A 27,768-nucleotide genomic window follows, 5' to 3' on the forward strand; every position below is an offset into this window, starting at 1 on the left:
GTGGTGTATGGATAGAGTGTACCATTATGGATGGCATAGGGGATTTGCTTGTCCGAGTAAGAGTTAGGAAGAAAGATGAGAATGAAGAGTGCGTATATGAACAATGATCGCCGACACAGGCACAAATGCATGCTCTGGATTGTCCACTCAGTGGACGGCTTGCTGTCGCCTTCGCCTGTCCAATCAGCGGACGGCTTGCTTCGCCTTCGCCCAGCAGACGCCAATACGATGGCGTCGTAAGATGGCGTCGTATCGGCAGTTAATCGGATGCTTTTGGGCCCCAAAGTCGGCTAATTCAGATTTCTCGAGTATGGCTGTACATGATAAACAAAGAGCGCGGTTCGTAGATCGTAAATCCATTAGTGCCGTGGGCATCGGGTCACTGGGTGCGGCGTAAAAGGAATAACAAAGTCGAGTCCTTACGCTATTATATATATATATATATATATATATATATATATTTCTTTTATATATATATATATATATATAAAAAAGAAAGTTTTTGTTACTTGCAAAATCGAAGATTTTTCAAGTATATTGGTTGGTTGTGTTTGTGGTACTGTCTGTCTCTGTCTGTTTGTTTGTTTGATGTTTGTCACCGGCCTACAGGTCACAATTCTAAACCGATTGTCATGAAACTTTACGAAGTTGTATAGGTCGTCCCAATTGAGAATCCTATTGTTTTTGGGGTCAAAAGGTCAACATAGGCCAAAGGTCACCAACTTTGCCAAATTTCTAAAATCCTCTATTTTCATCCGATTGATTTGAAATTTGAAGAGGACTTGCATATCTGGTCACTGAATTCAACATCCAAGTATATTTGAGGTCAACATAGGCCAAAAGGTCAACATAGGCCAAATTTCTAAAATCCTCAAATTTCATCCGATTGACTGGAAATTTGAAGAGCATTTGAATATCTCGTCAGTGAATTCAACAACAAATTATATTTTAGGTGAACATCGGCCAAAAGGTCAACATAGGCCAAATTTCTAAAATCCTCAATTTTCAGCCGATTGACCGGATATTTGAAGAGGATTTACATATATGGTCACTGAATTCAACCACCAGCTATTTTTGAGGTCAACTTAGGCCAAAAGGTCAACATAGGCCAAGTGTCCAAAATCCTAAATTTTCATCCGATTGACGTGAAAATTGAACAGCATTTGCAGATTGTGTCACGAAATAGGGAAATTAACTATTTCTTTTAGGTCAAAAGGTCAAAGGTCAACTCAAGATCATCCTTCCAAAATCAATTTTTCATCTGAAATTTTGTCACTTTTCATCTTGTTGACCCAAGCTTTGATCAAGATCGTCAATTTTAATCTTGATGAAATGGACAATTTGCTGTATCTATGGAAAACTTTTGGGGAGGGGGGGGGGGGGGGTGGATTTTGCAAGTATCATGCTCCGAATGACGTCTTCTTGTTTGTTTGTTTGTTTGTCTGCACGCGCTAATCTCCTGAACGGTGAAAGATAAGAGGAAATCTCAAACAAAAAATGTCGGGACGGGCCCCAGGAAGGTTAAAGGCTAGGTGGTGAAGCCGGGCGAGGCCGGGCGAGGATGCTTCGGCCGGGCTGGGCCCATTTCGCAATTAAAAGCTGAGCTGAATTATAGTAGTTAATCTTCTACGGCCACAAGTAAAAGCTAAATTATAGTAGTAAATTCAATCAAAAAGAACCCGGGCAACGCCGGGTGCTTTCGGCTGGTAAATATATATATTTATGGAGGTTTTATGGAGTCACGTCGAACGGTGTAGGTTGAGGTTACGGAATAGAAATGGAGGTGTGTGTGTGTGTGTGTGTGTTGCAGGAGTGGGTCATGAGTGGGTGTGGTTTTGCATGAATGGTTTTGCATGTTTGCATGAGTGGTGCATGTTGGTAAGGGCAGGTGGGTTGGTTATGTGTGATATTTTTTTTTTTTTTCTTTTACTATTATTATTTCTTATTTTGTGTATGTGAGTGAGTGAGTGGGTGAGGGTGTGTGTTTTTGCATGGGTGTGTGTGTTTTGTACGTTGAGTGGTGTATGTTGTAAGGGTAGGTGGTTGGTTGGTGTTATGTGTGGATGTGTGTGGATGTGTGTATGAATGATCTGGTGTGTTTTGTTGGCGAGTGGTGAAGGGTATAAAGGTGGGTGTTTGAGTGTTCCACCATGTTTATTTGGTGCTGTGGATTCTGGATGTGGAGGCGATTTTGTTGTTGTAGTTCGCACTGGCTGGGGGTAGGGGTATGTACACATCCAGGTGTAGTTGATGCATGTGGATGTGCCCCTGCTGGCCCACCTTAGCTGACCGTATCGAGGTTGAAGGGCCGAAACGGGATGATGCTGAGGACCTCGACTGAGAACCCGGCCAGTGCGGCACACTCGTGGCTGTGGCTTGGTGTGTTTTGAACTTTGAAAAAAAAAAATATATATATATACATATATATATATATATATATATATATATATATATATATATATATATATATATATATATATATATACAAAACACATTTTCAAAGTTCAAAAAAAAAAAAAAAATCCAACCCAACATGTCAGTCACACACATCCATGTCCGTGGGATTCCCACGGGTGACCCCACTAGTGTGTATATGTGTGTGTGTGTGTGTATATATATATATATATATATATATATATATATATATATATATATATATACATATATACAGTGGGGAGAACAAGTATTTGATACACTGCCGATTTTGCAGGTTTTCCCACTGACAAAGCACGACAAGGTCTGTAATTTTTATCATAGGTACACTTCAACTGTGGAAGACGGAATCTAAAACAAAAATCCTGAAAATCACATTGTATGATTTTTAAGTAATTAATTTGCATTTTATTGCATGAAATAAGTATTTGATACATCAGAAAAACAGAACTTAATATTTGGTACAGAAACCTTTGTTTGCAATTACAGAGATCAGACGTTTCCTGTAGTTCTTAACCAGGTTTGCACACACTGCAGCAGGGATTTTGGCCCACTCCTCCATACAGATCTTCACCAGATCCTTCAGGTTTCGGGGCTGTCGCTGCGCAACACAGACTTTCAGCTCCCTCCAAAGATTTTCTATTGGGTTCAGGTCTGGAGACTGGCTAGGCCACTCCAGGACCTTGAGATGCTTCGTACGGAGCCACTCCTTAGTTGCCCTGGCTGTGTGTTTCGGGTCGTTGTCATGCTGGAAGACCCAGCCACGCCCCATCTTCAATGCTCTTATTGAGGGAAGGAGATTGTTGGCCAAGATCTCGCGATACATGGCCCCATCCATCCTCCCCTCAATACGGTGCAGTCGTCCTGTCCCCTTTGCAGAAAAGCATCCCCAAAGAATGATGTTTCCACCTCCATGCTTCACGGTTGGGATGGTGTTCTTGGGGTTGTACTCATCCTTCTTCTTCCTCCAAACACGGCGAGTGGAGTTTAAACCAAAAAGCTCTATTTTGGTCTCATCAGACCACATGACCTTCTCCCATTCCTCCTCTGGATCATCCAGATGGTCATTGGCAAACTTCAGACGGGCCTGGACATGCGCTGGCTTGAGCAGAGGGACCTTGCGTGCGCTGCAGGATTTTAATCCATGACGGCGTAGTGTGTTACTTATGGTTTTCTTTGATACTGTGGTCCCAGCTCTCTTCAGGTCATTGACCAGGTCCTGCCGTGTAGTTCTGGGCTGATCCCTCACCTTTCTCATGATCATTGAGGCTCCACGAGGTGAGATCTTGCATGGAGCCCCAGACCGAGGGAGATTGACTGTCATCTTGAACTTCTTCCATTTTCTAATAATTGCGCCAACAGTTGTTGCCTTCTCACCAAGCTGCTTGCCTATTGTCCTGTAGCCCATCCCAGCCTTGTGCAAGTCTACAAATTTGTCCCTGATGTCCTTAGACAGCTCTCTGGTCTTGCCCATTGTGGAGAGGTTGGAGTCTGATTGAGTGTGGACAGGTCTGGAGACGGCTTTGCGGTCGGTCTTTGCGGTCTTTGTGGTCGGAGACGGTCTGGAGACGTCTTTTATGCAGATAACGAGTTCAAACAGGTGCAGTTAATACAGGTAATGAGTGGAGAATGGGAGGGCTTCTTAAAGAAAAATCTAACAGGTCTGTGAGAGCCGGAATTCTTACTGGTTGGTAGGTGATCAAATACTTATTTCATGCAATAAAATGCAAATTAATTACTTAAAAATCATACAATGTGATTTTCAGGATTTTTGTTTTAGATTCCGTCTTCCACAGTTGAAGTGTACCTATGATAAAAATTACAGACCTTGTCGTGCTTTGTAAGTGGGAAAACCTGCAAAATCGGCAGTGTATCAAATACTTGTTCTCCCCACTGTATATATATATATATATATATATATGTATATTGTTACAGATCGCGGTTAGATGTTGTAGACCGAGCGGTTGGTGACCGCGACCTAACAAACTTACCCGATTCCACCCGAACTTTGGCCGTATCGCTCCACAGCTGCTCAATGAGGGAAAAGACAAAAACGACCGAATGCAAAGAGGAAAAGGAATAAAACGAGAAGACGGACAGAAGAGTGACTGGGTTTATTATTATTTACACACAAGCAAAAAGCAAGCAATCAAGTTTTATTTACAACACATAAGACGCAGGTGACACAGTGCAAATTTTAGCTTATCTACAGACTTAATTAACCCAGGACAGAACAAACAAAAGACACTGACTCACGCGGGGAATTGCAGGAATGGCAGGATGTGGATGGCTGGAGGGAGAGGGAGGTCCAAGGGGGTCCCGCAGCACAACCGGCGCGTTTAGCAGCCGCCGTTCAGGCCAGGCCCCACGCTGCTGTTTTGGCTGCTGTTTTGGCTGCTGTTTTCGTCGCGTGCTTTGCCAGGCCTTGTCCCACTCGTCTGGTCCAAACCCTCAACTCTTTCTTGTTTCTCTCACTCCTCACCACCGACTCCTCACCGCAACCAACTGACCACCGACTCCTTACCAACGCAACCACTGACCCTCCTCAGGCACTCAGACCAACTCAGACCAACTCCTTGTGACCAGCTCCAGGCCTTTCTGTCTTCTGCTCTCCTCTGTAAAAACGCATCTCTTTCTGGACACGCCCTGCCTTGGGTTATATAGGCCCCCGCCCCTCAACCTTTGCGAACCTCCCCGATCGCTCTTCCTCCGCCCTCTCTAGCCAAACCCCTGGCTCCTGGTTGGTCGAGTGGGGCTGGCTCACTCCTCCCCTCTATGACGAGGTGGAGACACGCCTTTCTTCCCCAACCCTACCTCGTGGCCAATGGTGGTTGAAGAAAACCGCCCAAAATGCGGAAGGCAATTGGAAGGGAGGTTTTGGGAATGGGAATGGAAGTTTTGGGAGTGGGAATGAAGTTTTGGGAGTGGGAATGAAGGGAATCTATCTCTTTCACTGGTGCAATGGAGTATCTATCTATAATTCCACTAATCTCTGTGTGTATGTTTGTTTGTACGTTTGTATGTTTGTATGTCTGTGACCGCTGTTTCTCGACAACTACCGGTCCGATATACTTGAAACTTGCCAGGTATATTGCTGGGGACCCGAGGATGTGCCTTTTCAAGGTTTTAAATTAATCGCAGAAGTAGTTACCGAGCTATGTCCAAAAAACGATTCAACCAATCAGAGAGCAGCGAGCTATCACGTGTGCCGAACGTGGCGAACAGACTCTGCCTCGGATGGCACATTTGAGAGCGTATTCATTTATTTCCCGTCGGCAAACTATGTTGCCGTTAAACTATGTTTTAAAACTAATTAAAACTAATTTGCGATTCATCGTAACTGCGATTTGCGACCTTCCGGACAGTCAAATGAGGACGTCACTTCCGGACTTACGTAGCGGCTAGCGGGCGCCATTTGGAGGAGCTGGGAGGACTCAGTCGTGATAGAGTGAGCCTGCGTGAGTATATCAAGACAAGAACAAGATCTAGAAGGAGGTATGTACGGTGCGATTCATATAATATATTGTTTAGTTATCGTCGATGAGGAATTTGGGGGCCCGATTAACTGCAGCGCCATCCGAGCTGCGGCGTCGGGACGATACATTCATTGTACGGTAACATCACGCACTTACGGGCACGTCCTATATATATAGTACGGGCATGCCCTAGTTTCTATTAATGGGAGACACAGCCTTATCCTAAAACACAGAATAAGATATAACTATCGAACATGGATATTCTATGATTGGCTGACGTGTATGCTTGTGGACTAATTATGGAACGCCCTTTTGATCTTTACACAGCTCCGGAGGCAGGAGGCACAGAATAACAATAACAACAATAATAATAATTCACACCAATTTACCACAATACAACACAATCAAAAAAAAATTTACAGTCCTCATATCCGCAACACTGCACCCTCCTCCTCTTAGGCACGTCCCGGGCCTACAACTTTTACTTTTAGTGTGACACGTAGGTGTAGTCCCCTCTACTTTTAACCTGACCCTGAGTGCGACAGTTTTAAAACATAAATAAATGTGTCCCGCTGCTCCATTGCACCCTGCCTAACAGACTTACGCCCACAGTTAACCGAATTGCGAAATGGTCTTCAAACTATACACTGACGGTGGGAAGCATTATTTACAATGACGCTATTTTTATTTACAAAACTAACCCAGGACCGGTGATTGTTCTTTCTGGGGGGGAGACAGTCTGCTCTGCATCGACGCACCATGAACGCACCCAAAAACGCACCAATACAAGCCCAAGCACCAATCGGTGCAGTCACCATTGTTCATCAATAAAATAAAGCCAACAAACCCAAACCCTGCAGGTGTCTCTTGCTCTTCGGCTCCCTCTGCTGGTGATTATTATTTGTCTTCCAGATGTTGTCATTCTTTTGCTTTGCTTACTGGCGGCCTATTTTCAATAAAGTGTGCCCAATGTGTCCTTTTTATTTGCTTTATTTATGGCCCACAGGGCCGACTATGTGTGGTTCACCTGTGGGGCATCGGTGCCCTGTGACCAAGGTCCGCCAGCAAGATTTCAGGCCCTCATGGCCGGTTCCAGCAGAGGGGCCATGCCCCAACCCATGGGGTCCATAGGTGGTGCTCGGCCACAGACATGTGGTCCATAATGTGGTGCATCGATGCAGACAGCTGGTTCTGGGAATTTCGGGCGCACAATGGCCGACCCACGCACGCTCCCCTCGGCACCCAATGGCGCACAGGTCATGTGGGAGACAAAAGGGGAAAGACAATTGAGCGAGGGGTAGGGTCACAAGGGTACACATCAATAAGGCAATGCAAGGCGAAATGCGTACGGAGGGCGAAGTGAGAAAGCTCGTCCCTACCGTACGTCACCCCCCCTGTCACCTACCCTACCCTTGCCCTTACCCCATATGTACAAAAATCTACACATTTACAAATTCGTCACTACTGTCACGTCTTCCCCATATTTCCCCTATACCAAATTCGTCTCCACAATCCCTCTACTTCAAAATTTGCCATCACCCAATTCATCATCAATCCTCATAAGGAGGGAGAGATGGAACATCAAAGCACAATGTCACACCCACGTCATGATGCGTCTCACCATCCAAACATTTGCACAGTAAAAAATAATTAAACATGGCATGGTGCGGAGTACCTGTCACCTCAGGTGAGTGGATGCAGATGGTGCGAGGAGATCCTTCATCCTAACTATTTTCTAAATGACATTAACACACTTTACACTACCCGGGGTCTCTCCCTGCCAATCCATTGGCCAACTTACACTATGGGTTCTAATAACCAATTCCCATTGACCAAACTGTGGTGCTTCTCAATTTGGGGTCTCACTCCCCCGATTCATCTCCCGGTGCCCTCGCACAATTTCTGGGCTGCGACGTGTAACTCTCCCAGCAGGTCTACCCACCTGCACACGTCCACCACTGTAGTTGCCACCCGAGCTTACCTAGCTCCTCACCCTAACCTAACTAACTGGGGACAGCCCCTCCTGGCTCTGTCACCCCATGGTGCCCTCTGGCACTGGGCTACCCGGGTCCGTCCTCCGGATCCTCGGGCCCCATCCACAACAACTACTACCGGCTCCCAGAGCCCACCTGCGGCCTCACCTGGCCGACATCCTCACAGTGGTGGAGTGCCCAAACCAACTACACACACTAACAGGCTACACGCCCAGCCATTTCCACAACACTAATGCACCCATCCAAAGACCATTCTTTCACCCGCACCACAGATGCCAATATCCAACCACAATTTACCTATACCCTCTACCTAACACTTACACTACCCGCCCCGGGTATCCGTGATGGGGGTCCACTCTTCCCCCATTCACACCTTCGCACCATCCATTCCACTCCACAATTTCCACCATTCTCACTCCACGACCATCCATTCCAATCCTCCAGACCATTTATTCCATACACCTGTCTTTCATTCGCCTGTCGTTGCACACCTGTGCAATCCTACCTGGTGCCACCTGCACCCTCCTCCTCTTCCTGGACCATTTGGTCAACACAACACGCAATCACCACTACTCCCTCATACACTGCTCCACACACCTGTTCAGTTGCACACCTGTGCAATCACACCTGTTCCATTCTCACCTGTTCAATCCTCACACACACGGCATCATCTCAGCTAACTACTCCCCTCTGAAACTTGCGCTTCCCAGTCGTCCCTTTAAACTATTGCGCTCCCACATCATTATAATCCACACTAATCTACCTGCGTCCCCACTACAGGTATCAGTCACTAACTAAACCTTAACGTCACCTAAGGTCATCTTCGCTAGATCCCTATCAATATCCTAACCCACCCGGGCTAGTGTTCACTGCCATACACCCCATAAGCTATTGCGCATTTGCCCCACTCTGTGAGGGATGGTGGATTTGCCATCCCCCCACATCGGGGGTCTCTCACTATAAATTTTGCTCGTCCAAATTCCAACCAATTCAAAAATTTTCCATTTACTGCCAATTCTACCCATACCATCATCAAATTTTGCTTTTTTCTAATTTCGGGGCCAAAACACTATCCTCATCACCCGTCTACTTATTACATCCTCTCGGTGCGCCAATTCACGTCTACAGCCCGGCTTCGTACAGCCGAGCAATGAACGCGGATTCTTTTGTGCCGGCGGCTGGATGCGTCCCGCATTCGGGGCAGGGGCGGGGGCTTACCCGGGCCGAGATCCCACGCACCACCTCGGCGTGGAGCCATCCAATGTCCCGATCTCGACCTGCCGGCACGTCTCAATATAAAGTGGTCGCCATGACGACCCGTCCTATCGGGCTGCCCGCTCCGCCTAGTGGAGCCCGGACGCGGCCGTTCAAAGCGAGGCCCGGCACGCACCGAGGGCCCGATTCGGCTAAAAGTCGACCTAACCGCTGCTCCGTTTAACGTCGATGCTTCACCTGCATGCTTACACCCCGCAGCCCGTTCCTTCCTCACACATCCAGCCGTCTCCATGCTCCTCGTACCTTTCCTTACACACCTCGGTACACTCATTCCACTCCCAGCCTTGGTCACACACCTGACCACCGAACACTTTGGCACACATTCGTTGGTCGCACACCTCACCAACACACCTCTTCGCGCCCCCTCCTCGGTCACTTCCTCTGTGACAATCACAGGTGTGCTCTCATTCGCACACCCAACCACGTGCCTCACTACCAACTCAAATGTGCCTTCCCACACACGCTCTACCATTCCAGGTGTGCATCCTTCCATTCCAGGTGTACATCCTCGCTCACCTGTCATAACCAACTCACGCTCCGTTTCACTCTCACTACTCTCACCTCCACTCTCGGTCGCGCACTCACCCTTACTCTCGACAGCACACTCTTTCCTCATGCACCCGTCCGTTACACACCTTTCTCGTGCACACTCTTCCGCACATTGTCCCGTTACACCCTCTGTAACACTCACCACAGGCATGCATTCTCCCTTACTCTTGACAGCATGCGCTTTCCCCATGCACCCGTCCGTTACACACCTTTCTCGCGCATCCTCTCGCGCGCATTTTTTCGTTACTTCCTCCGTAACACTCACCACACCGCGCTTCCCTGTGCTCCCTCGCACACGCGCTACGACCGACTCACTCCTGACGGCACACTCACTCCTCGGCGTGCACTTTTTCCTCACACACCCCATGGTCGGACATTCTCGCACACCTCTTTTTTCGCACACCTGACCTGTCGCACACTTCACCAACGGCCTCTCACGAACACCCGGATCCAAACCAATCCCCAAGCCGACTGAAGCTTTCCTCACATCATATACATTGCCACTCACCTCCGTACATCGTCTCCGCACCTCCTTTGCCACCTGCAAACTCTTTATTTGGTTAGTGAGCATAACATTATGAGTTGAGCACCGACCTTGCACATATTCCATCACCTCCTCCTGGATTTCTCTTTTAGTTTCTGTTCGTCCCTTCTTAATTTCACTCACCTCTTCTTCCACTTCCTCTAATTTTTGTTTAACCTCTTTTATTTCTCGGTGCGTCTCCTCAAGTTCGTCCTCTAAGGCTACCGTGACCGTCTCTATGTGCATCCTCACCTGCTGGTCCTTTGTCTCCATTATCTCTGTCACCTCGTCCACCCTCATTGTCAGTTCCTCACGTACCATCTGACATTGCCTCTGTGTCGCTATCAAGTCATTTTTAATTTCTTTTTGTGTCGCCTTTAACCCTCCGAGTACTGCAGTGTTCCTTTGAACCTGCTCCACTAACTTCGTTTGTCCCTCTGTCAGCTGTTCCACCTCCTCCGTCAGATCTTCTATTCCCCCTTGTAACTTTGCCGTATTATTTCTCACTTCTTTCTCAATACGCTTCTCACCTCGCTTTACCTCCTCGCGTAGCCCAGAGACCTCCTCACTTACACCTCGTCGTATCTCCTCCATCTGGTTCCCCATCTGTTCGATTTCCCGGGCGGATTGCTCCCCTATTTCCCGCAATTTGTCCTCCATCCTATTTTCTAACCCCATTAACCCATTTTTCACCACCTCTAACTGATTCTCCTGGGCAGCCATTCTATTTTCCACCCCCGTTAACCCATTCTTTACCTCTTTTATCCCATTGTCTAACCCCTCAAATTTCTTGTCTAATCCCTCACCGGTACCCCTCGCTTCGTCCCTCATTACCCCCATTTGGCCCTCCAATCGCTCACCCTGAGCATCCATCCGGTTCCCCATTACCCCCATTTGGCCCCCTATCCTGTTTTCCATCCCTTTGAAATTATCGTCTGTTTTTACCATAAAGGCCATCATCTGTTTCATAAACAGGTTCAAATCCATTGGCATCTCGGGTTCGACTACCGCGACCATGGGCGTGGCTAAATTTGGTGCCGCTGTAACCACGTGCGCGAGAGCGCCATTTTGTGCACCTGATACTCCCTCAAACGCCTCCTCATTGCTCCTCTCCATTTGATCCTGGGTTACTCCTAAACCCTCTATCTCTCCCACCGGCATCCCGTCGCCTTGACCAGCCATGGCGCGATTTCAAAATTCGGGTTTTTCTTTAAAAAAACAAATTTCGGCAGCTCCAAATTTTGACCAAACTTTTTTTTTTTTCTTTTTCCTCTATTCGTTTTTTTTATTTTTAAATTTGGTCGGGCCTCGAATCCCACTCCCAGACACCAATTGTTACAGATCGCGGTTAGATGTTGTAGACCGAGCGGTTGGTGACCGCGACCTAACAAACTTACCCGATTCCACCCGAACTTTGGCCGTATCGCTCCACAGCTGCTCAATGAGGGAAAAGACAAAAACGACCGAATGCAAAGAGGAAAAGGAATAAAACGAGAAGACGGACAGAAGAGTGACTGGGTTTATTATTATTTACACACAAGCAAAAAGCAAGCAATCAAGTTTTATTTACAACACATAAGACGCAGGTGACACAGTGCAAATTTTAGCTTATCTACAGACTTAATTAACCCAGGACAGAACAAACAAAAGACACTGACTCATGCGGGGAATTGCAGGAATGGCAGGATGTGGATGGCTGGAGGGAGAGGGAGGTCCAAGGGGGTCCCGCAGCAAAACCGGCGCGTTTAGCAGCCGCCGTTCAGGCCAGGCCCCACGCTGCTGTTTTGGCTGCTGTTTTGGCTGCTGTTTTGGGTGCTGTTTTCGTCGCGTGCTTTGCCAGGCCTTGTCCCACTCGTCTGGTCCAAACCCTCAACTCTTTCTTGTTTCTCTCACTCCTCACCACCGACTCCTCACCGCAACCAACTGACCACCGACTCCTTACCAACGCAACCACTGACCCTCCTCAGGCACTCAGACCAACTCAGACCAACTCCTTGTGACCAGCTCCAGGCCTTTCTGTCTTCTGCTCTCCTCTGTAAAAATGCATCTCTTTCTGGACACGCCCTGCCTTGGGTTATATAGGCCCCCGCCCCTCAACCTTTGCGAACCTCCCCGATCGCTCTTCCTCCGCCCTCTCTAGCCAAACCCCTGGCTCCTGGTTGGTCAAGTGGGGCTGGCTCACTCCTCCCCTCTATGACGAGGTGGAGACACGCCTTTCTTCCCCAACCCGACCTCGTGGCCAATGGTGGTTGAAGAAAACCGCCCAAAATGCGGAAGGCAATTGGAAGGGAGGTTTTGGGAATGGGAATGGAAGTTTTGGTAGTGGGAATGAAGTTTTGGGAGTGGGAATGAAGGGAATCTATCTCTTTCACTGGTGCAATGGAGTATTTCTATTAATGGGAGACACAGCCTTATCCTAAAACACAGAATACGATATAACTATCGAACATGGATATTCTATGATTGGCTGACGTGTATGCTTGTGGACTAATTATGGAACGCCCTTTTGATCTTCACACAGCTCCGGAGGCAGGAGGCACAGAATAACAATAACAACAATAATAATAATTCACACCAATTTACCACAATACAACACAATCAAAAAAAAATATACAGTCCTCATATCCGCAACAATATATATGTATATATATATATATATATATATATATATATATATATATATATATATATATATATACAGTGGAACCTTGACTTACGAGTGCCCCAACTTACGAGTTTTTCGAGATACGAGCCGTCGCTCCGGCGGTTTATTGCTTTGAGATGCGAGCCGAGATCCGAGTTACGAGCTTTCGCCACCCGGTCACGTGGTTATCTTGCCGTTCAAGTACAGTATCTTTGTCGTATCGCGCTGCATTTTAGTTTTCGCATTTCGGTTATTTTGAGTTTTGCCGCCAGGTGGGTTCTGGTCACGTGGTTATCTGGCCGTGCACGTACAGTATCTCTATCGTATAGCGCTGCATTTTAGTTTTCGCATTTCGGTTATTTTGAGTTTTGCCGCCAGGTGGGTTCTGGTCACGTGGTTATCTGGCCGTGCACGTACAGTATCTCTATCGTATAGCGCTGCATTTTAGTTTACGCATTTCGGTTATTTTGGAAAATTTCTTAGTTTTAACCATGGGGCCTAAGAAAGTGAGTGGCAAGTGCAGTGCTGAGAAGAAGAAGAGGATGATGTGCTTGGATATAAAACACGCAATCGTCGAAAAACATGAGCGAGGTGTCGAGGAGGACGTATATAACGGCCGAGGAGAAGAGCATGCCAGGCCACAACTTGTTCAGAATGCCGGCGATAGCTCGCCTTCTCTTTGTGGAAAACACGGTGAGATCCTTAACATCCAACAACTAATGGGACGCAAACGGGGCGCCCAGTTTAGCGGTACACACATTGATGAATCACCCTGCCTGTGATTCACCCATGACAGGTTATAGCTGGGTCGGGATTCAAACCCAGGCTGGACAGTTTAGACTTTAGAGTCAAGTGTGCGTACCTCCAGTCCAGGCCATCCTGCCAACTTGTATGCTGCATACAGGTGAAATATAAAGCGCGAGATATTTTTTATATATACTGTATATTTAAAAAAAAATTGGTGTGGTTTTTGGCGGGCTGGAACGGATTAATAGCATTTCAATGGGGAAATTTGATTTGAGATACGAGCAATTTGAGTTACGAGCTCGGTCACGGAACGAATTAAACTCGTAAGTCAAGGTTCCACTGTATATATATATATATATATATATATATATATATATATATATATATATATATATATATATAGTTGCGGATATGAGGATTGTGTTTTTTTTATTGTGTTGTATTGTATAGTAAATTGTTGTAAATATCACCCTCTGTAAAATGTAATGATTCCTTGTAAATACCTCCGTAGTGTGAAGGTCAAAGGGCGTCTCGGACCGCAGATCCACCTGCGTCTCATGTCCCTGTACATAATCGTGACTGCTCTTTTTGTTTATGTGTGTAAATAGTAATAAATCCAGTTACTCTTCTGTACGTCTTCTTCCTCTTTGCATTCGGTCGCTTTAGAGTTTTCCAGATTGAGTAGCTGTGGCGCGATACGGCCAACGTTTGGGTAAATCGGGTGAATCGGGGAAGAACAGTTCGGCCGCGGTTATACCTCCGCTCGGTAAAATAACATCCTAATCCACGGACCGCAACAAATTGGTAGTCAGGAGTTGGGATTCGAATCTGGGACTAAATTTATTTAGCCCAAATTTTGGACACCAATTGTGTTATTACAGTAACAAATTGGTGTCGGGGAGTGAGATACGAGGCCCGAAGCGCGCTTAACGCACTCAAAATTACGAGCTGCTGAAAATTTGTGTTTTAAAGCAAAACCCGAATTTTGAAATCGCGCCATGGCTGGTCAAGGCGATCGGATGCAGGTGGGTGAGCTAGAAGAGGGGTTAGGAGTAACCCAGGATCAAATGGAGGGGAGCAATGAGGAGAACATTGGCAATGTGGTTGAGGGGGTATCAGGTGCACAAAATGGCGCTCTCGCGCACGAGGTTACGGGCGCGCAAAATGGCGCCTCGCACATGGCTGCGGGGACCGCACCCGCGACCGTAGCAGCGCCGCCGTTGGATTCGAACCTTTTGTTGCTACAAATCGTGGCAGTACCCTTTGTACTACCAACGGTGGCCCAAATGCAAGCCTTCATGGCCCAAATGAATGCAAAAATTGATGGAATGTGGGCCGATTGGGAGGAAAGGGAGCAGAGGGACAGAGACCGCATGGTGGGCGAGAGGGTCCCAGGGGTGCACGAGGAGGTAACGCAGGTCGAGAAGCGCCGGTTGAACGAAGTTGAGAAAAGCACGGGTACAATGACAGGGGTAGAAATCGCGACCCGGGGTTTGGAAAAGCCGGCGACTGCTGAGGTAGAGGAGGGTGTTTTATTAAAGCCAGCGGTCGTCGAGGTGAATAAAGAAAAAGCAGTGCTGGGAATTAAAATTGAAGAGATGACGGAGGTAGCCCGGGAATTGCAGGGAGAAATGGAAAATGTGCAAAGTCCCTGCTCACATCACGATGCTGTGCTTAACCCGAATGGAAGTTTGCAGGTGCGCGTGGAGAAAAGGCTCCCCCAGGTGAGTCGTGCTGTATATTGTGCGGGGAGATTTTGTAAGAGAAACGGACATGGATGTCCCACGGACATGGATGTTTGGCGACAAAAGAATTTTCGCGCGCTTGGGATCGAGGAAGCATCCGGGCGTTGGTGAAGGGTCCCGTGTGAGTGGAAATGGCACGCGTGTGGAAAAAAAGTGTGCGTCAAGGGGTGAGCGTGTTACGAAGCGCGAGTGTGATACCGAGTGCGAGCGAGAATGCACGTCGGGGTGTACGGAGTGTGACACAGGGAGTGAGAGCAATAAAAAGTGTGCGTCAAGGGGTGAGCGTGTTACGAAGCGCGAGTGTGAAACCGAGTGCGAGCGAGAATGCACGTCGGGGTGTACGGAGTGTGACACGGAGAGTGAGTTGGTGATGGTGCAGGTGCGAGAGGGCACATCGGAGCGCGAGTGTGAAACCGAGTGCGAGCGAGAATGCACGTCGGGGTGTACGGAGTGTGACACGGAGAGTGAGTTGGTGATGGCGCAGGTGCGAGAGGGCACATCGGAGCGTGAGTGTGAATGCACGTCGGGGTGTACGGAGTGTGACACGGAGAGTGAGTTGGTGATGGCGCAGGTGCGAGAGGGCACATCGGAGCGTGAGTGTGAAACCGAGTGCGAGCAAGAATGCACGTCGGGGTGTACGGAGTGTGACACGGAGAGTGAGTTGGTGATGGCGCAGGTGCGAGAGGGCACATCGGAGCGCGAGTGTGAAACCGAGTGCGAGCGAGAATGCACGTCGGGGTGTACGGAGTGTGACACGGAGAGTAAGGTGGTGGTGGAACGTGTGCGAGGAAGCACACCTGAGTTGGTGGTAGCGCGAGTGTGGGAGAGCCCATGTGAGCGCGTTAGTGGGTGGATGCCAGAGTGCACGCCCATGGTGAGTGTTACGGAGGACGTAACGGAGGAGAGGTGTGGACCGAGGTGTGCGCAAGAGTGTGCGCGAGAGGTGTGGTGTGTAACAGGGAGAGCGTTGGTGGAATGTCCGGACGGCGTTGGAACGCCGGGTTTTGTGAGGGTGAAAGGGGTTGCGTATGCGTGTGAGCATGCCGGTGAAGCATCGACGGTAACCGGGTTAGCGGTTAGAGCGACGGATAGCCGATGCGAGCACTCGGTGCGAGGAGCCCTTTGTTGGATGCGAGGCCCGGCGCGGATCGAAGCTGCGTCATTTCTCTTCGAAGCGTCGTTGCCGATTCGGTCTTGGCCTCGCCCCGCACGGTCGAGTCTGGGCCTTGTCGGGCCAGGCGACCGGTCCGGTTCAAGGGCGAGTGGGAGGAAGCGGCACGGTGCCCCCTCGTGGGGACGGGGTTCCGACCGAGGGAGATTGAGCCATCGGGCCCGGGACCGCAAGGTGCCGCGCCGAGATGGTGCGTGGAATCTCGGCCCGACCAAACCACCTCCCTTGAACCGAAAGCCGGACGGATTCAACCTGCAGGCGACCAAACCACCCGAATTCATTGCTCGGCTTTATGAAGCCGAGTTTAATGATGTCATGACGCACAGAGGCATTAGTAAGTAGACTGTGATGATACTGATAGTGTTTTTGGATTCGAAATTTTGGGATAGAAAATTTTTGATTGTTGGATTTGGACGAGCAAAATTGGTAGTGGGACCTCCCTGATGTGGTGGGATGGCAACTCTGTCATCCCTCACAAGGGGGGGCAAAGGAGCACTAGTTTATGGGGTTGATGGCAGTGAAAACTAGCCCGGGAGGGTTAGGATATATCGTGTGTAGGGATCTAGAGAGATGACCTTAGGTGACGTTAAGATTAGGTCGTGACAATGACACCTGTAGTGGGGACGCAGGTAGATTAGTGTGGATGATAATGACGTGGTATGTGCTTAGTTTAAAGGGAAGACGGGGAGCACTAAGTTAGCAGGGCAACAGGTAGTTGAGATGATGCCGTGTGAGTGTTGGAGGTGTATTCAAGTGTATTGAGCAGTGTGTGAGGAACAGGTGTGATTGAACAGGTGTGATTGAACAGGTGTGATTGCACAGGTGTGCAACTGAACAGGTGGATGGAGCAGTGTATGAGGGAGTGATGGTGATGTGTGTTGGGTTGACCAAATGGTCCAGGAAGAGGAGGAGGGTGCAGGTGGCACCGGGTGTGAGTGCACAGGTGTGCACCAACAGGTGAATGGAGAACAGGTGTATGGAATAAATGGTCTGGAGCATATATGGAGGATTGGAATGGATGGTCGTGGAGTGAGTATGGTGGAAACTATGGAGTGGAGTGGATTTTGCGAAGGTGGGAATGGGGGAAGAGTGGACCCCCCTCACGGATACCCGGGGCGGGTAGTGTAAGTGTTAGGTAGAGGGTACAGGTAAATTGTGGTTGGATATTGGCATCTGTGGTGCGGGTGGAAGAATGATGTTTGGATGGGTGCATTACTGTTGTGGAAATGGCTGAGCGTGTAGCCTGTTAGTGTGTGTAGTTCGTTTGGGCACTCCACCACTGTGAGGATGTCGGCCAGGTGAGGCCGCAGGTGGGCTCTGGGAGCCGGTAGTAGTTGTTGTGGATGGGGCCCGAGGATCCGGAGGACGGACCCGGGTAGCCCAGTGCCAGAGGGCACCGAGGGGTGACAGAGCCAGGAGGGGCCTTCCCCAATTAGATAGGTTAGGGTGAGGAGCTAGGTAAGCTCGGGTGGCAACTGCAGTGGTGGAGGTGTGCAGGTGGGTAGACCTGCAGGGAGAGCTACACGTCACAGCCCAGAAATTGTGCAAGGGCACCGGGAGATGAATCGGAGGAGAGACCCCAAATTGAGAAGCACCACAGTTTGGTCAATGGGAATTGGTTTTTAGAACCCATAGTGTAAGTTGGCCAATGGATTGGCAGGGAGAGACCCCGGGTAGTGTAACGTGTGTTAAAGTCATTTAGAGGATAGTTAGGATTGGAGTCTCCTCGCACCATCTGCATCCACTCACCTGAGGTGACAGGTACTCCACACCATGCCATGTTTTTATTATTTTTATGTGCAAATGTTTGGAATGTGAGACGCATCATGACGTGGGTGTGACATTGTGCTTTGTTGTTCCATCTCTTCCTCCTTATGAAGATTGATGATGAATTTGGAGATGGCAAATTATGGTTAGAGGGATTGTGGTGACGAATTAGGTGTAAGGGAAATATGGGGAGACGTGACAGTAGCGACGAATTTGTAATGTGTAGATGTTGTACATATGGGGTAAGGGCAGTGTAGGTGACAGGGGGGGGGGTGACGTACGGTAGGGACGAGCTTTCTCACTTCGCTCTCCGTACGCATTTCGCCTTGCATTGCCTTATTGATGTGTACCCTTGTGACCTTACCCCTCGCTCATTTGTCTTCCCCCTTTTGTCTCCCACATGACCTGTGCGCCATTGGGCGCCGAGGGGAGCGTGCGCGAGTCCACCATTGTGCGCCCGGAACTCCCAGAACCAGCTGTCTGCATCGATGCACCACATTATGGACCACATGCCTGTGGCCGAGCACCACGTATGGACCCCATGGGTTGGGGCATGGCCCCTCTGCTGGAACCGGCCATGAGGGCCCGAAATCTTGCTGGCGGACCTTGGCCACAGGGCACCGATGCCCCACAGGTGAACCACAGTAGTCGGCCTGGTGGGCCATAAATAAATAAAAGGGACACGTTGGGTGCAAGTTTTAATACAAATAGGCCGCCAGCAAAGGAAAATGACAACTGGAAGAAATAATAATAGCCAGCAGAGGGAGCCGAAGAGCAAGAGACCACCTGCAGGGTTAGGGGTTGTTTGGTTATTTTTATTCATTGAATATTCATGAACAATGGTGACTGCACCGATTGGTGCTTGAGGGTGTGTTGGTGCGTTATAGGTGCTTTCATGGTGCGTCGATGCAGGGCAGACTGTCCCCCCCCCCCCCCCCCAGAAAGAACAATCACAGGTCCTGGGTTAGTTTTGTAAATAAAAGTAGTGTCAACTGTAAATAATGCTCCCCACCATCAGTGTGTAGTTTGAAGACCATTCCGCAATTCGGTTAACTGTGGGCGTGAGTCTGTTAGGCAGGGTGCAATGGAGCAGCGGGACACATTTATTTATGTTTTAAAACTGTCGCATTCAGGGTCAGGTTAAAAGTAGAGGGAACTACACCTACGTGTCACACTAAATTTAAGTTGTAGGCCCAGGCCGTGCCTAAGAGGAGGAGGGTGCAGTGTTGCGGATATGAGGATTGTGTTTTTTTTATTGTGTTGTATTGTATAGTAAATTGTTGTAAATATCACCCTCTGTAAAATGTAATGATTCCTTGTAAATACCTCCGTAGTGTGAAGGTCAAAGGGCGTCTCGGTAGTTATTCCATAAACACCACATTGCAGGACCCGATAAAACCCTTGTTCAGTAGCTTATATCTTATTATGTGTCTTAGGGTAAGGCTGTGTCTCCCATTAATTTAAATACTCCATTGCACCAAGTGAAATAAGAGTAGATCCCCTTTCATTTCATTTCAATGGCCAACTGCATTTTGGGCGGTTTTCTTCAACCACCATTGGCCACGAGGCAGGGTTGGGGAAGAAAGGCGTGTCTCCACCTCGTCATAGAGGGGAGGAGTGAGCCAGCCCCGAACAACCAACCGAGCACGAGGGGTTTGGTTTGAGAGCGCGGAGGAAGAGCGATCGGGGAGGTTCGCAAAGGTTCAAGGGTGGGGCTATATATAACCCATGAGAGACGCCCCCAAAAGGAGATGCGCTTTTACTGAGACAAGGAGATGAGTCTGAAAAGAGAGGTCCATGACAAGAGCTGAGTTGGTCGTCAGGGGTGGTCAGTGGTTGCGTTGAGTGGTTGCGTTGGAGAAAGAGTGGTTGGACAAAAGAAAGAGAGAGGAGAGAACCCGTCACGCCAGACCCCCCACCAGCGCGTCGGCTCCGACCGTGATCCGACGCGTGATCCCGCGCACACGACAGGACCGGTGGCATCAGCGGCCGTCGAGGTCCAGCCCGACGTCCCGTGCGGGATCAAGCTCCAGCCAGCTCCGTGCCGTCCTCCCCCTCCAGCCACACACCTCCTTCCAGCCAATCCACTCTGCAATTCCCCGTGTGAGTCGTCTTTGTTTGTTCTGTCCTGGGTAGTAACTAAGTCTGTATAAGCTAGTAATTTTCACTGTGTCACCTGCGTCTCATGTCCCCTGTAAATAATCGTGACTGCTCTTTTTGCTTATGTGTGTAAATAGTAATAAATCCAGTTACTCTTCTGTACGTCTTCTTCCTCTTTGCATTCGGTCGCTTTAGAGTTTTCCAGATTGAGTAGCTGTGGCGCGATACGGCCAACGTTTGGGTAAATCGGGGAAGAACAGTTCGGCCGCGGTTACATACACACACACTAGTGGGGTCACCCGTGGGAATCCCACGGACATGGATGTGTGTGACTGACATGTTGGGTTGGATTTTTATTTTTTTATTTTTATGTATACAGAATCTAGGCTCGACATTTATTTCACAAACAAATCAAACAGACAAACAAAATATATAAAAAGAGGGAGCGGTAGACAAGATGGGGAGAGAAGGGGAAGCACACAAACACAACATTTGAGAGCAGGGACATCGGGAGATGTGTGGGAGGGATCGGGCTTGGGGGGAGGAGGCGTGGGAATGGGGGGGGGGGGGGTGGGAGAAGTATAAAACACAAGGACACCAAGTACTTCCAGGACAGACTTGTTGGTATTCCAAAATAGTGGATTTGGGGTGAAATTGGCGGGGGTAGAAAAGATCAAGGTTTTGGATGGGGGAAGATAAGAGATGGTGGTGAACAGCTGTTTTAAAGACCTGGAGGGAGGAGTGGTATTGAAGAGAGTGAGGGAGTTTGTTCCAGAGGCGGGAGAAAAGAGGAATGAAGGAGTGAAGGTGAGCAGAGTCTTGATTTTGGAAGTTTAACCATAAAAGAGGGTTGCAGGCAGATCTTATGCGACCTGTAGGAATATTTGGGGGACAGAGCCCAGAGAGCTGGGGGGGCAAGGCCGGAGGAGTCGGTAGAAGACGGAAAGACCACCAACCTGCCTGCGGTGAGTGAGTGAGAGGCCCTTGGAGTTAGCTTCATCGTGGGAGATTCCAATGATTCTGAATGCTTTGGTTTCAACAGCGTGAAGACGAGCTAGGTGTGAGGCAGGAGCACCAGCCCAGAGGGGAGAGCAGTATTCCATTGAGCTGCGGATGAAAGCCTTGTATGTGGTGAGGAGCTCAGGTGTGCCAAGGAAGGACTTCGCACGACGGAGGATGCCCAGTCGGCGACTGGCTTTGGAGGCCAGATTTGAAATGTGGTTTTCCCAGGAAAGATCATGGCAGATAGTGAGGCCGAAAAACTTGAGTGACAGAATTTCTTGGAGAGGATTATTCAGAAAGTGGATGGGAGGGTTGTCCAGCCGGTCTTTTCGGAGAGACATTGTAAGAGTGTGAGATTTGTCAGGATTGAAAGACATGTTCCACTTGTTTGCCCAGTCTGTGATTTTGTCCAGGTCTGCAGAGAGTGAGGAGGCTGCAGACTGCCGATCTGAGGGATGAGGAATGGAGCGACAGAGAGTAGAGTCATCAGCAAAGAGATAGAGAGGATTTTCAAGAGAGTCAGAGAGATCATTGATGAAGACCAGAAAAAGCACAGGGCCCAGAACACTGCCTTGGGGAACTCCAGCCTGAACAGGAAGAGGAGATGAGAGAAACCCATTCAGGGCCACACGTTGACGACGACTAGAGAGGAAGTCCACCAGCCATGCGTGGAGATTTCCATGGTGTGTTTTTCCATGTGTTTTTCCGTGGAGATTTCCATGGTTGGATGCTGCACCTGCACATTCAGTTTCACGACACACGACACGACACACACACCTCGTATTTTCATTTCTGTCTCTCTCTCTTATTCAAATACACACACACATACACACATCCACACACACACACACACATATATATACATACACACACGTGTACACACACACACACACACACACACACACACACACACACACACACACACACACACACACACACACACACACACACACACACACACACACATCCACACACACACACACACATATATATACATACACACACGTGTACACACACACACACACACACACACACACACACACACACACACACACACACACACACACACACACACACACACACAATATGTATGTATGTATTCAACAACGGAGTAGAAAACATTGTCCAGGTTCAGGATAATATGTGCACTCACCAGCCCCAGGTGCAAAGGAAAGGGAACCAACGACAGCAGGATAGAGAACCAGGTGTGGAGAGTCCTCGGCAACACGACATAGAAGGTTGCAAATGCTGCTCCTTGCACACGACTCAGGGTGGTTCAGGCGTGAAAATAGCTGTGGAATTATACCTGCATACCAGGGGTAGCTCTCATAAGCAAAGCTATCGGTTCTGGAATATGTAATTCAGGTCATATTATGACCAGCTTATCTTAAGTACTGAAAGACAAGGTAATTGAAATTAAAGTAGTCATTCCAATTCAAAATAAACTAGAACAATGCGACTGTGTCGCCAATATGGCTCCGAAAAGTCCCACAGCGGGTACATGCCATCACTCTGCATTTGTATGGGTAGTGGATCACGTTTGTGAAGTTTCTTGATGATCGGATATGGTTCATTTTTCTATCCAATATGGCTGCCAAACAACGTGACCTATGACATCATCATTTTCAAACTATATGCAACAGTGCGGTTAGATGATATTTGTAAAATTTCGCATCGATAGGGTGAGCGGTTTCAGAGATAATTATTTAATATTTTCCTTCAATCCAAAATGGCTGCCAAACCATGTGACCTATGATGTCATAAATATAATATTTCAATACAAATGGGTCATAGATCATGTGAGTGCAATTTCAGATTTTTAGGATAAGGAATTTGATGAAAACATTTTTGGCTAGTATACCACTTCACCTATGATGTCATCATTGTCATGCTTTTGTTCCCCATTGGGAGTACTTGACAATGTGCCAAGTTTGAAATTTTTCCATTCAGCGGTTTCCGAGAAATATCTTTTAATTATTATTATTATTATTATTTTTTGTATACAGAGTCGAGGCTCGTGAAAGAGCTAACATTTATCAAACAAACAAATCAAACAAACAAGCAAACACAGTATATAAAAAGGGGCGCGGTCGACAAGATGGGGAGAGAAGGGGAGGAAGCACACAAACACAACATTTGAGAGCAGGGACATCGGGAGATGTGTGGGAGGGAGAGGGCCTGGGGGAGGCAGGATAGGTATAAAACGCAAGGACACCAAGGACTTCCAGGAAAGAAGACAAAAGTCACCTCAAAAAAGTGGATTTGGGGTGAAATTAGCGGGGGTAGAAAAGATCAAGGTTTTGGATTGGGGAAGAAAAGAGATGGTGGTGAACAGCCGTTTTAAAGACCTGGAGGGAGGAGTGGGATTGAAGAGAGTGAGGGAGTTTGTTCCAGAGGCGGGAGAAAAGAGGAATGAAGGAGTGAAGGTGAGCAGAGAGTCTTGATTTTGGCAGTTTAACCATAAGAGGGTTGCAGGCAGATCTTGTGCGACCTGCAGGAATATTTGGGGGACAGAGCCCAGAGAGAGCTGGGGGAGCAAGGCCGGAGAGGAGTCGGTAGAAGACGGAAAGACCACCAACCTGCCTGCGGTGAGTAAGTGAAAGGCCCTCGGAGATAGCGTCATCGCGGGAGATTCCAACGATTCTGAATGCTTTGGTTTCAACAGTGTGAAGATGAGCTAGGTGTGAGGCAGGAGCACCAGCCCAGAGGGGAGAGCAGTATTCCATTGAGCTGCGGATGAAAGCCTTGTATGTGGTGAGGAGCTCAGGTGTGCCAAGGAAGGACTTCGCACGACGGAGGATACCCAGTCGGCGACTGGCTTTGGAGGCCAGCTTGGAAATGTGGTTTTCCCAGGAAAGATCATGGCAGATAGTGAGTCAGATTTTGATATAGATATTTTGCAGATAGTGAGTCAGATATTATTTTTGCAGATATTTGCTTTTAATCCAAGATGGCTGCCATACCACGTGACCTATGATGTCACAATTATCATAAAAAAATTCTTCATGGGTGTCAGTCCCACCCTGAAAGTTTCATCTCAATCAGACATATAGTTGCTGAGAAAAACGAGGTTTAGCCCGGCAGGACGGAAGGCCGGACAACCCAAAAGCATAATGCCCCTGGCGACTGACAGCGGAGGCATAAAAATGCACACCAGCCCATGATAATAGTCGTCAAAGAATGAAACTCAAAGATCAATTGTTAGGTTTTGAAATCGGGCCGTTCAATCATCAGAATATTGATGAAAAATGGAGAGGAGAATGTCTCCATTGTTGAGACAAAATAGAGGATTTAAAAAAAAAAAAAAATTTCCTTTGTGTTGTGTTTGTTGAAAATGTGTATTTTCATTGGAATGTGTCTCTTCTATTTTGTCCTCTCTGCAAGAGTGTAGGTCATGGAAATTTACCAGTTAAGTATTTTCAGGTATGCTGCATGAAATGCAACCATCAGTCTCAAACACAGAAATAATTATCTGGTGATTTCAATACATATTTGTACATTCACTACACTAAGACCAGTTGAGGTCCACATGGGATTCACACACTGAGGAAAGAATTAAATTTGAAAGTTCACTTCCATCGACTCCCCAAGCTTACTTTGACTGTATACCTGTCTACCCCAATACCTCCACCCACACCACCCCAAGAGTAAAATAAGTATTTTTAGAGGGAAATTACAAAATAAATTGCCTCACTTACAGGGGTATTTTTGAACAAGTAAGTCGATTTCAGACATGCCGCTACTTGACCAACCCTTTCATAAAAATGCAACAACATTGTAAAAGTTAAGTTCAATGTAGAATGAACATTGAATACAAGAAAAACAAACTTTCTTTTCCGACCGCACAAGCAGGGGACATCCGGCACTGCTTGGTGGGGTAAGTTTTTCCCGGTGGTGCTTTTGGGATGTATTGGTCGTTGAAAAGCCATCGAGTTTTTGGCCTCATCCCTTTTGCCACCTGTGGACTGGCAGCAGCACTGCCTGACCCCACATTCCCATATCCACTTTATTGCGGTCTTTGAATGCCTCAAAACAGACGTCCATTCAGAAGTACCTAATGTATAAAACCTTGCTAATTAGGAAGTACCTAATAAGTACCAAGTACCTAAATTTTGGGCATCTGTGCTACGGTTCAGGTTTCTTGTACACATGGTCAAGGCTCGTGAAAAAAGCTAGATCACAGAACAGATCAGGACACAATACAAGGACCAACAAGGGAAAGAGGAAATGCCAAAAGCAGGGCAGAGGGAGAAAATAGACGGAGACGGACAAACAAGGGATGCAAGCAATGATCAGCGGTAGGGAAGAACGCAAAAGGTGAACAAGATAGACACATAAGCAACATTTTGGGAGAGGTGGGTGGGTAGGGGGGGGGGGGGGGTGGTTTAAAGGGGCAGAAACGATCATGGTTTTGGTGGGGGGGGGGGGGGGAAGAAGAATGAGATTGAACCTGGAGGGAAGAATGAGATTGGCAAGTGTGGAAGGTGGGATTCCACAGGCAGGAAAAGAGAGGATTAAATGAGTGGAGGTCAGCTGTGGTTCTGGATTTACGGAGTTTCACGAGGAGGGGCTGGCTGTTGGACCGTGTGCATCCTGCAGAGACCTCAGGTATAAATAAGCTCGGTAGACCACAAAAACCCCAATGTTTATGCCTCCGCCGATAAAGTCGCCTGAGGCATTATGTTGTCGGGTTGTCCGTCCGTCCGGGATAAACATAGTTTTTCTCAGCAACCATATGTCCGAGATTTCCCGGAAACTGCCGAGTCGAAAAATTTGAAACTTAGAGCATCTCCGGATGCACTTCATCAATCCAGAGGTACATTGTCAAGTACTCCCAATGGGGAACAAAAGCATGATAATGATGACATCAGAGGTGAAGTGGTATACCAGGCAAAAGTGTTTTAATCGAATTCCTCATCCTAAAAATCTGAAATTGCATAAACATGATTTATTGCATTTGAAATCCGATTCATTTGTATTGAATATTAAATTTATGACAGCGTGGTCACATGGTTTGGCAGCCATTTTGGATTGAAGGAAAATATTAAATAATTATATCTCTGAAACTGCGAACCCTATTGATGCGAAATTTTATAAATATCAAACGGAACTGTTAAATATAGTTTGAAAATGATGTCATAGGTCATGTGGTTTGGCAACCATCTTGGATAGAAAAAACGAACCTTATCCAATAAACACGAAACTTCACAAACGTGATCCACTACCCATACAAAATCCTTGATATTTTCTACCCCCGTTAATTCACCCCAGATCCACATTTTTAAAACACCGACTTCTTTCCTTGAAGTCCTAGCAGTGTCCATGTGTTTTATACCTCACTCATCACCCCCCATCCCACCCCTCTTCCTGTGCCTCCTCCCCCCAAGCCCTCTCCCTCCCACAGACCTCCCAATGTCCCTGCTCTCAAATGTTGTACTTGTGTGCTTCCCTCTCTCTCCCCATGTTGTCTCCCACTCGCTTTATCATATGTTTTATGTCAGTTTTTTTTTTGTGATTAATGTTAGCTCTTACACGAGCTTCGATCTTGTATACAAAAAATGGAAAAAAAAAATTTGGACACAATTACATCAGCAGTTTCGGAGAAGTTGCAAGTGTTTACGGACTGACAGATGGACAACGCGCCATTGCATAAGCTCCCCAGAACTACTGTACGTTCCAGGTGACCTAAAAACAAACGGACCAAAATGCAATACCCTCTCCTTTGTCGAGGGTAATTAAGAGTTCATAGAACACGATACTCCACACAGTGTTCAAGTAAATACTTAAATTTTAATACAATAATGATTTTAAAGATTGTTAAAAATAATATGGAAGTTTAGTGCTATTGAAGCAATCTTTTACATCACCCCTATTTAACATGTCTAAGTACTGGAAAACTGGAGGTTCCTAGAAGTACTATGAATATGATTCGTGTTATTGTTACCCTCGCCAGAGGAGAGGGTATTGCATTTGAGTCCGTTTGTTTGTTACTTGCCGGAAAAGATTCCGGCAAGTATGTTGGTTGGTTGGTTTGTTACTTGCCGGAAAAGATTCCGGCAAGTATGTTGATCGGTTGGTTTCTGTCTGTTTGTTTGTCTGTCGATTTGTCTGTCTGTTTGTATGCAGTACTACGTCTACAGCGTTGCACATAGAATCGCCAAACTTTACACACATATTTGTCTTGCCCTGGAATAGACTGTGCCCAATTTTTAACTCTCTCGGCCCAAGGCCTCCATCATGACGTCATAATTTGATATTTCGACAAGTACAAAACTTCATCCAATCAAGATGCATTTTCTTGAGCATGTCAGCATAAACTGGTGGAGAAAAAAAAAAAATGAT

At 47.5% G+C, this 27,768-nt stretch overlaps 1 protein-coding gene across 1 annotated transcript in view; it reads right to left on the reverse strand.

Annotated features, from left to right (window-relative positions):
• Window positions 1-27,768, reverse strand: part of SMG1 (SMG1 nonsense mediated mRNA decay associated PI3K related kinase) — a 302,694-nt gene that overhangs the window by 112,687 nt on the left and 162,239 nt on the right. The window contains exon 34 of the mRNA XM_068125825.2: window positions 22,580-22,732. Coding sequence (XP_067981926.2) covers window positions 22,580-22,732 — 153 coding nt within the window. The remainder of the gene's footprint in view (window positions 1-22,579; window positions 22,733-27,768) is intronic.

This window comes from Myxine glutinosa, chromosome 10 (genome assembly GCF_964187855.1).
Source record: "Myxine glutinosa chromosome 10, kmMyxGlut1.1, whole genome shotgun sequence".
NCBI classification, from domain to species: domain Eukaryota; kingdom Metazoa; phylum Chordata; class Myxini; order Myxiniformes; family Myxinidae; genus Myxine; species Myxine glutinosa.